General features: G+C 45.6%; 1 protein-coding gene across 2 annotated transcripts in view; it reads right to left on the bottom strand.

The window, feature by feature from the left end:
* Positions 1 to 4786: 4786 nt before the first annotated feature.
* Positions 4787 to 11056, bottom strand: part of LOC118393800 (inhibitory synaptic factor 1-like) — a 62783-nt gene continuing 56513 nt past the window's right edge. For both annotated transcript variants that reach the window (XM_035786877.2, XM_035786878.2), the window contains exon 3: positions 4787 to 6183. In XM_035786877.2, the coding sequence (XP_035642770.1) occupies positions 5332 to 6183 (852 nt within the window). In that variant the 3' untranslated portion in view covers positions 4787 to 5331. The remainder of the gene's footprint in view (positions 6184 to 11056) is intronic.

The raw sequence follows: 11056 nt of genomic DNA, 5'->3' as shown, positions 1-11056 counted from the left end.
TAAATGAAATGCCTTGGGGCTGTATAGGCATCACAATAAGGACTTAGTTTGTTTTGGTCTGATTGATGCTTTTTCTGCGTACAGCTCCAACTTTGTTTGTTTATGCTAATGAGTGTGATGACCTGTTGGTGTTTCCGACCTAGCAGTGAAATGGCAGCCAATGCTGCGGGAGTCGTCCATTGATCTCTGTTCAATGCATCGTTCTCATAGACAGACACAGACTTCCTGGATTAACAGAGCGAGACGGAATGAGAATGTGAAAGCGTGCCACAAGACAAGTGCGTCCCTGCTGCTTCGATAATTTATACATGATTCCATCCTCTCCATTTTGTCTCAGCATCACATTTGAAATGATCGTTTCACCGATTAAAGAGGCTAATTTCCTTTCTCACTCATCACCAAGATGTCTATGCCCGTTGCCATGTGAGTTTGAAATGTATCCTGACCTAAAGGAGAGGTTTTCCATTGAGAGAAATGGCTGTGTTTACACTGTGGTTATTACCTTCCTTTAGTGCAGTGCTTATCAGCTGATATTGGGTTTAGAGTAAAGACATTTTCTCAGTCAAAAGCCACAACCAAAATCTCTGTACGTGTGTGAGCTTGGACAAAATATCTATGTATTCTTGCTGGACTCAGACTAACTGATAAATATTTTTGCATTGCGTTATTCAATTGCTCATTTTTGACCTTACCTTGCAGTCACTCAAAGTATTCTCAGCTGATTCACCAAATACAGGGAGGGCACTTGTATGCAATATAATGAATTAATAGATAATTATTTCAATTTACTTTTTGTCAAAGAGTGTATTATAATGGGTAACCATTTTAAAATAGCATGATATTGTTTCCCTTATCTTTGAATATTACTCTGCATTACTCAGTGTGTTAGGTGTTGCAAACTAAAATTCCACTTTCACTTCTTCACCAGCACATCACTGAGACTAGAGGCATGACCATGTTTCTCATATCAGGGTGTCACGACTTCCGCCGAAGTCGGTCCCTCTCTTTGTTCGGGCAGCGTTCGGCGGTTGACGTCACCGGCTTTCTAGCCACCGCCGATCCACTTTTCATTTTCCATTCCGTTTTGTCTTTGTTTTACACACCTGATTTCAATCCCACAATTACTTGTTAATTTTTTACCCCCTGTTCCCCCATGTATTTTTTTGTGAGTGACTGTTTACTGTATTTTCGGTCTGTCATAGTATGCGTGTATTTGTTACTTTGTATATTTTTACATTTTGAGTAAAAGTATGTTGATTACTCATATCTGCTGTCCTGTGCCCGACTCTCTACACCAGCTACACATAGGACCCATTACACAGGGGACCAGTCAAGATACTGTGCTTCACAGAGCAACATATTTGGTTTTGTTTCATGCTATGCTTCCTTTACTCCAGCCTACAGATCAATAATCTGCCTTTCTTTAGTAGGAAACCAAGATGGCGCCGATAGAGATGGCAACTTCACTTCAAGTCCTTAGGAAACTGTGCAGTATTTTTTTTATTTTTTATGTATAGACTAAAACAGGAAGCGCCCATGCTTAGGTCTATCCAACAATGGTCTGACCAATTTGATTCCACGCTCCAAGATTGCTTCAATCACGTGGACTGGGATATGTTCTGGGTAGCCTCAGACAACAACATTGACGTATATGCTGACTTGGTGATTGAATTTATAAGGGAGTGTATAGTAAATGTTGTAACCCACTGTGACTGTTATAACCTTCCCTAACCAGAAACCGTGGATTGATGGCAGCATTCGCACAAAACTGAAAGCACGTACCACTGCATTTAATCATCGCAAGGCAACTGGAAACATGGCCGAATACAAACATTGTAGTTATTCAATCAAACAAGCAAAGCATCAGTATAGAGACAAAGTGGATTCGCAATTCAACGGCTCAAACACGAGATGTATGTGGCAGGGTCTACAGACAGCCCAGTCGCAGACATCGAAATCTTGCTCCCAGACAAATTAAAGAACTTCTTTGCACGCTTTGTGGACAGTACAGTGCCACTGACAAGGCCCGCTACCAAAGACTGTGGGCTCTCCTTCTCCGTGGCCGATGTGTGTAAAACATTTAAACTTTTTAATCCTCACAAGGCCGCCAGCCCAGACGGCATCACGAGCCACATCCTCAGAGCATGCGCAGACCATGCTGGCTGGTGTGTTTACAGACACATTCAATCAATCCCTATTCCAGTCTGCTGTCCCCACATGCTTCAAGATAGCTGCCATTGTTCATGTTCCCAAGAAAACTAAGGTAATTGAACTAAATGACTATCGCCCCGTAGCACTCACTTCTGTCATCATGAAGTGCTTTGAGAGACTAGTCAAGGATCATGACACCCTAGACCCACTCCAATTTGCTAACCGCACCAATAGGTCCACAGACGATGCAATCGCTATCACACTGAACACTGCCCTATCCCATCTGGACGAGAGGAATACCTATGTAAGAATGCTGTTCATTGACTACAGCTCAGCATTCAACACCATAGTACCCTCCAAGCTCATCATTAAGCTTGAGACCCTGGGTCTCGACACCGCCCTGTGCAACTGGATCCTGGACTTCCTGATGGGCCGCCCCCAGGTGGTGAAGGTAGGAAACAACATCTCCACTCCTCTGATCCTAAACACTGGGGCCCCGCATTCTCAGTCCTCTCCTGTACTCCCTGTTCACCCACGACTGCATGGCCATGCACGCCTCCAACTCAATCATCAAGTTTGCAGACAACGCTACAGTGGTAGGCTTGATTACCAACAATGACGAGATAGCCTACAGGGAGGAGGTGAGGGCCCTCGGAGTGTGGTGTCAGGAAAATAACCTCTCACCCAATCTCAGCAAAACAAAAGAGATGATCGTGGACTTCAGGAAACAGCAAAGGGAGCACCCCTCATCAACATCTATGGGATAGCAGTGAAGAAGGTGGAAAGTTTTAAGTTCCTCGATGTACATATCACCGACAAACTGAAATGGTCCACGCACACAGACAGCGCCTCTTCAACCCCAGGAGGCTGAAAAAATGTGGCTTGTCACCAAAAACCCTCATTAACCTTTACAGGTGCACAATTGAGAGCATCCTGTCGGGCTGTTTCACAGCCTGGTATGGCAACTGCACCGCCCACAACCGCAGGGCTCTCCAGAGGGTGGTGCAGTCTGCACAACGCATCAACCGGGGCAAACTACCTGCTCTCCAGGACACCTACAACACCCGATGTCACAAGAAGGCAAAAATGATCATCAAGGACAACAACCTCCCGAGCCACTACCTGTTCTCCCCGCTTCCATCCAGAAGGCGAGGTCGGTAGAACTGCATCAAAGCTGGGACAGAGAGATTGAAAAACAGCTTCTACTTCAAGGCCATCAGATTGTTAACAGCCACCACTAGCACAGAGAGGCGGCTGCCTACCTACAGACTTGATATCATTGGCCACTTTAATAAATGGAACACCTGTCACTTTAATAATGCCACATTAAGTATGTTTACATATCTCGCATTACTGATCTCATATGTCTATACAGTATACTGTATACTAACTACACTATCTATTCTATCCTATCTATTGCATCTTAGCCACTCTGTCACTGCTTTGTTGTGGAATTTGTTAGATATTAGTTATTTTTGTGGAATTTTTAGATATTACCTGCTGCACTTTCATATCTATAAACATTTCACTATACTCGCAATAACATCTGCTAACCGTGTGTATGTGACTAATAACATTTTATTTTATTTTATTTGAAAACATTATAGATGTGTTCATTATGTGTGTTTTAACAAAATCCCTTTACATAAGATATTGAGATGTAAATATGTGATAAATATATGGAATGTGTAGTCAAGGATTGTCCTTTGAAAGAGTCCAATCCTGATTATGTGTGTGTTCTCTTCTGTACTATAACCTGGGGCCCTGGAGAGATGGGGGCCTATGGACAGTAATAGATCTGTATCTGGGAGGAGAGTTCTCTCTGGCCATCCTCAGAGACATGAGTCAGCTCCTGGTGATTAGAGGGGAAATGATTGTGTTCCGAGGGTTGATTAACAACAATCTAGCAGCACATTTTCATTGTGAGGTCAGCCCTTTACCCTCTCCTGCATTCTCCAATGCATTCACTCTCCCACCTCTCTTTCTTCCTCCCGACCCGCCTTCTCTCTCTCTCCATCTCTCTCTGTCGGCACCCACTCTTTCACATCTGGCAACACATTTCTTAAATGCCAATCTCTTTCTTGAAGGCTGCGTCTGTCCATGTCTGCCACTAATAGCAGAGGAAATGGATGGAGGTCTAACTGTGAGTTTTTGTTGTGGGCCCCCAGGAGCAGGGTCTGCCTGCTCAGCAGAGAGACCTCTCACAGCACTCTCTCAATCAGCCTTATTGATCAGCACTGCTATTGGCATAATCCCTGTGAATAAAATGCTGCTCTATTGAGTCCAAATCCCTACTGGGATTCAGAATGGAGAGACATAACCTTTTGCATCTTGACTTTGTGCACTTCTATTCAAGTCCTCACCCCTAGCAGCCTTGCTCCCTTGCAGAGAGGAACGGATAGATCAAGTGGAAATGTCACAATGTGGAGTTGGAGCACAGAATCTCGCAAAAATACCTGTTTTTCTTCTTACTTTCCACAACTACAGTTTCAGCAGCAGATCAAGAGATAAATTATTGAATTGATTAATAAAATCAGGGGCAGGTCAAACCGTGTTTTTCTGGGCCTTGACTCACTTATGATGACATCAAAGAGAGAAGAAGGCTTGACTTGTGCATCTAGATACACTCCCTGTTGTTACACCAGGAACCCCCTTGACATTTGAAATAATTGGAAGATGAAAAAGACAATGTTTATATAGATTCTCAGTGTACAGAATGTGCAGTGTTTTTTAACCACATCTTAAAGAACAAGCATGATATTTTCTGGTGATTTATACTGGTGTACGAGGAGGGAAACGACCTCTTCACATTTACTTGCCGATTTCAGAACAATTTCAACTTCCTAGAAAAAAGATTGCTTTAGTAATCTCAATAAGTGTTGCAAATGGTTAGAAATAGGGAATCCTTTCGGTCCATTTCTTAACATTAGCAGGCACTAGCCTTTTGGTCTGTCAATATCCCTTTTCTCTCTGTTACTGCCATAAGGAACTGCCTTTATCATTTATTTCCCTGAGCCTCAGAATGACTTTAGGTAGTCGAGTCATTTCCCATATCATGTATTTATTTAGTAATTAATATGTATTTATTTATTTATTTGTGTATTAATCTATGATCTATGTATTTAATATTAAATAGTACACAGTCCTTTTTCAGTTCTGTTGTTGTAAAGTTACTGTTTCTCAGTGGTCCTTTGTTTTCTGTTTGGCTGGAATATAGGGCAGTACTGTTTGGGTGCTTTTATCTGAAACAGTCTGTGTGCTGCTGTTCCGTAGCAGTTTTTTCCGGCAGCTTGCGGGATTGAGAAGACCCTTTCTGGGCAGCGTGTGAGTCCCCGCTGCCACGTTCACTGGGAACGAGACATAAGAAGGGTCCAGACAGTTATGGAGGACGGAGTGCTCTGAGGAGGAGAGCGGTGGTGTGGGCGAGCCGGCTTGACTAGGACTGGGCTCACTGTCGTCAGTGTCTGGGGTCGCACAGCCGCCCTTCTCCTCATCTCCCTCCTCTTCATCCTCCTCGTCATCATCACAGCACAGGGCGTGGTATAGGATCTTGTCACTGAAGCGAACTCTCTCTCTGGTGCCGGACGTGCGAGAGGTCTTGTGGCTGTGTGTGGAGCTGGTGGCCTCTTCGCTGGCACTGGACGAGTCTGGGGTGACTATGAGAGGTCCGTTAGGGATGGACAGCCCCCCATTCATTTGGGAGTAGGCTGAGGCGGTTGTGGGGGGTGGGGTTGGGGTCTGGGTCTGGGTAGGGATGCACCCACGCCCTGCCCCCGGCTCCAGCCCTGCATCCGTGGGCTGCTCTGTTGGCACTGCTTTGCGGGCGGCGTTTGCTGCAGCGACGGAGGCCTCCAGATAGCTGCAGAACTCCCAGCTGTCTGAGAGCACGTCAGGATTGAGGAAGTCCAGCCTGAAGGCCTCTCCCAGGCCCCTCTCGCTGCTGGACGTGCTGCTCGCTGTGGCCACTGTCCAGTCATCCAGCTCCAGGTCAAAGTCAAAGTCTGACGTCAGCTTGTCGATCTGACCCACCACCTAGAAGAGTAGAGAGAGGGCAGAATAAATGTTTAGAAGATATGGTCTACATCATTATACATTATGTTTTTGACTTAATATGTTGTTAACTATACATGAATATCCTTTCCATTATCAAGACAAACACTTCACACACCACCTGGGATAGCAAGGAGGGAGGCGCGAGGGGGGGGGGCAGATTATTTGAAGGTATAGACATGTTTTTAAACACTACTTTACAATAATATGATGTTTTAACGTCCACTATGAAGACATATAGTGGGGTCTGAAATGATTGAAACCCTTGATGAAGATGAGCAAAAATGACATGTTTAAAATCAATAATTCAAATACTGAGCTATATTGTATTGTCATTTCTAGTATTTTACTAGAAATGCTCAGAGAAAGAGATTTTGTTTAGTAAGTAAGAAAACATATCTCAAAAAGGTATGGTTGAAAATGATTGACAACCTTTCGATACTTCACCTTGCGATGATAACGGCACTGAGCCTTTTTCTAACAATGTTTTATGAGTTTGTGAACGCAGTGGGAGGGATCCTACATCATTCCTCCATACAGAATCCTTCCAGATCCTTGATATCCTTCGTCTGCCCTTAAGGACTGCCAATTCAAACCATAGGTTTTCAATGGGGTTCAAGTCCGGAGACAGATGGCCATTGCAAAATGTTGATTCTGTGGCCAATTCACCAATTATTTATGGATTTTGTTGTGTGCTTGGTGTTATTGTCTTGCTGGAAGATCCACTTGTGGCCAACATACAGCCTCCTGGCAGAGACAACCAGGTTTTTTGATAAAATGTCCTATACTGGGTAAATTTAGTGATGCCGTTGACCTTCACAACGGCCCAGTGGAACAGTGGAAGCATAACATCAAAGATCTGCCCTGAAATGTAAGACACTGTCACTAGCTGGCTACCACTTGGTACTATACCCTGCACCTTAGAGGCTGCTGCCATATGTACATAAAATCATTGAACAATGGTCACTTTAATAACGCTTACATACTGTTTTAACCACTTTATACTGTATTCTAGTCATGGCTCATACTATATAACTACTGCTGTACATACCTTTTCGATTCATATACTGTCTATACTGTCTATACATACCAGTCATATACAGTGGGGCAAAAAAGTATTTAGTCAGCCACCAATTGTGCAAGTTCTCCCACTTAAAAATATGAGAGAGGCCTGTAATTTTCATCATAGGTACACTTCAACTATGACAGACAAAATGAGAAGAAAAAAATCCAGAAATCACATTGTAGGATTTTTCATTAATTTATTTGCAAATTATGTTGGAAAATAAGTATTTGGTCAATAACACAAGTTTATCTCAATACTTTGTTATATACCCTTTGTTGGCAATGACAGAGGTCAAATGTTTTCTGTAAGTCTTCACAAGGTTTTCACACACTATTGCTGGTATTTTGGACCATCCCTCCATGCAGATCTCCTCTAGAGCAGTGATGTTTTGGGGCTGTTGCTGGGCAACACGGACTTTCAACTCCCTCCAAAGATGTTCTATGGGGTTGAGATCTGGAGACTGGCAAGGCCACTCCAGGACCTTGAAATGCTTCTTACGAAGCCACTCCTTCGTTGCCCGGGCGGTATGTTTGGGATCATTGTCATGCTGAAAGACCCAGCCACGTTTCATCTTCAATGCCCTTGCTGATGGAAGGAGGTTTTCCCTCAAAATCTCACGATACATGGCCCCATTCATTCTTTCCTTTACACGGATCAGTTGTCCTGGTCCCTTTGCAGAAAAACAGCCCCAAAGCATGATGTTTCCACCCCCATGCTTCACAGTAGGTATGGTGTTCTTTGGATGCAACTCAGCATTCTTTGTCCTCCAAACACGACAAGTTGAGTTTTTACCAAAATGTTATATTTTGGTTTCATCTGACCATCTTCCGGTTCCGGTTGGTTCCGGTTGGAGCGAGCGGTCGCGAATGCGAGCGGTCGCATTCGCACTTCGCTCTGCAGGTTGTATAACTTTTTATAACTTTTTCATTACATTTCATTATAGTACAACGGTTGATTTGTCTAATCTTAGCAATTCTTCTTAGCTAGCTACATAGCCGTCCTTGTATCAGAGATAATTGCATAATTATCGTATTTCGTCGCCCTAACGTAGCCTTCACTGCTATTCGCCCAGGAGCTAGCTAACGCTAGCTAACGCACACAGATTAGCATCACTGTAGTGCTATTCACTCAACTGTACGACTTGATTAGTTCAGTGTTAGCTAGCTACATAGCTGTCTTTGTTTCCAAGATAATTGTGTAGTTTAGTGTGTGTAGCCTTGGAGTGATTATCTTAATTCACTGAGGTTCGCTAGCCAGCTATTTGTCGTCCTTAACGTAGGAGACTCTGCTAGCTAGCCAACGTCTGCTGTTTTGAATTCAACAACCCGGTCAGGTGGTTTCACATTTTCGTTTCGTTTCATTGCAGTGCAGCGGTTTGATTTGTTTGATCGTGGCTAGCTGCATAGCCGTCTTTGTTTCAAAGATAATTGTGTAGTCTAGACCGATTCCCTAGGTTAGCTAGCCAGCTATTGTCGTTCTTTTAACTCAACGTAACGTAAACAACACTGCTAGCTAGCCAGCTAGCCCCGAATAGCAGCACTGTAGAATTATTACACTCAACGGAACGACTTGATTAGTGTAGTGTCAACAAACGCAGCTACTGCCAGCTAGCCTACTTTAGCAGTACTGTATCATTTTAATCATTTTAGTCAATAAGATTCTTGCTACGTAAGCTTAACTTTCTGAACATTCGAGACGTGTAGTCCGCTTGTCATTCAATTTCCTTGCATTAGCGTAGCCTTTTCTGTAGCCTGTCAACTATGTGTCTGTCTATCCCTGTTCTCTCCTCTCTGCACAGACCATACAAACGCTCCACACCGCGTGGCGCGACCACCTAACCTGGTGGTCCCAGCGCGTACGACCCACGTGGAGTTCCAGGTCTCTGGTAGCCTCTGGAACTGCCAATCTGCGGCCAACAAGGCAGAGTTCATCTCAGCCTATGCCTCCCTCCAGTCCCTTGACTTCTTGGCACTGACGGAAACATGGATCACCACAGATAACACTGCTACTCCTACTGCTCTCTCCTCGTCCGCCCACGTGTTCTCGCACACCCCGAGAGCTTCTGGTCAGCGGGGTGGTGGCACCGGGATCCTCATCTCTCCCAAGTGGTCTTTCTCTCTTTCTCCCCTTACCCATCTGTCTATTGCCTCCTTTGAATTCCATGCTGTCACAGTTACCAGCCCTTTCAAGCTTAACATCCTTATCATTTATCGCCCTCCAGGTTCCCTCGGAGAGTTCATCAATGAGCTTGATGCCTTGATAAGCTCCTTTCCTGAGGACGGCTCACCTCTCACAGTTCTGGGCGACTTTAACCTCCCCACGTCTACCTTTGACTCATTCCTCTCTGCCTCCTTCTTTCCACTCCTCTCCTCTTTTGACCTCACCCTCTCACCCTCCCCCCTACTCACAAGGCAGGCAATACGCTTGACCTCATCTTTACTAGATGCTGTTCTTCCACTAACCTCATTGCAACTCCCCTCCAAGTCTCCGACCACTACCTTGTATCCTTTTCCCTCTCGCTCTCATCCAACACTTCCCACACTGCCCCTACTCGGATGGTATCGCGCCGTCCCAATCTTCGCTCTCTCTCCCCCGCTACTCTCTCCTCTTCCATCCTATCTTCTCTTCCCTCTGCTCAAACTTTCTCCAACCTATCTCCTGATTCTGCCTCCTCAACCCTCCTCTCCTCCCTTACTGCATCCTTTGACTCCCTATGTCCCCTATCCTCCAGGCCGGCTCGGTCCTCCCCTCCCGCTCCGTGGCTCGACGACTCATTGCGAGCTCACAGAACAGGGCTCCGGGCAGCCGGCGGAAATGGAGGAAAACTCGCCTCCCTGCGGACCTGGCATCCTTTCACTCCCTCCTCTCTACATTTTCCTCCTCTGTCTCTGCTGCTAAAGCCACTTTCTACCATTCTAAATTCCAAGCATCTGCCTCTAACCCTAGGAAGCTCTTTGCCACCTTCTCCTCCCTCCTGAATCCTCCCCCCTCCCTCCTCCCTCTCTGCAGATGACTTCGTCAACCATTTTGAAAAGAAGGTCGATGACATCCGATCCTCGTTTGCTAAGTCAAACGACACCGCTGGTTCTGCTCACACTGCCCTACCTATGCTCTGACCTCTTTCTCCCCTCTCTCTCCAGATGAAATCTCGCGTCTTGTGACGGCCGCCGCCCAACAACCTGCCCGCTTGACCCTATCCCCTCCTCTCTTCTCCAGACCATTTCCGGAGACCTTCTCCCTTACCTCACCTCGCTCATCAACTCATCCCTGACCGCTGGCTACGTCCCTCCCGTCTTCAAGAGAGCGAGAGTTGCACCCTTCTGAAAAAACCTACACTCGATCCCTCCGATGTCAACAACTACAGACCAGTATCCCTTCTCTCTTTTCTCTCCAAAACTCTTGAGCGTGCCGTCCTTGGCCAGCTCTACCGCTATCTCTCTCAGAATGACCTTCTTGATCCAAATCAGTCAGGTTTCAAGACTAGTCATTCAACTGAGACTGCTCTTCTCTGTATCACGGAGGCGCTCCCACTGCTAAAGCTAACTCTCTCTCCTCTGCTCTCATCCTTCTAGACCTATCGGCTGCCTTCGATACTGTGAACCATCAGATCCTCCCCTCTCCACCCTCTCCGAGTTGGGCATCTCCGGCGCGGCCCACGCTTAGTTGCGTCCTACCTGACAGGTCGCTCCTACCAGGTGGCGTGGCGAGAATCTGTCTCCTCACCACGCGCTCTCACCACTGGTGTCCCCCAGGGCTCTGTTCTAGGCCCTCTCTTATTCTCGCTATACA

This window comes from Oncorhynchus keta, chromosome 14, assembly GCF_023373465.1.
Source record: "Oncorhynchus keta strain PuntledgeMale-10-30-2019 chromosome 14, Oket_V2, whole genome shotgun sequence".
NCBI lineage: Eukaryota > Metazoa > Chordata > Actinopteri > Salmoniformes > Salmonidae > Oncorhynchus > Oncorhynchus keta.
Note: the sequence above shows the minus strand (reverse complement) of the source record. Positions and strands in the feature narration are given on the sequence as shown.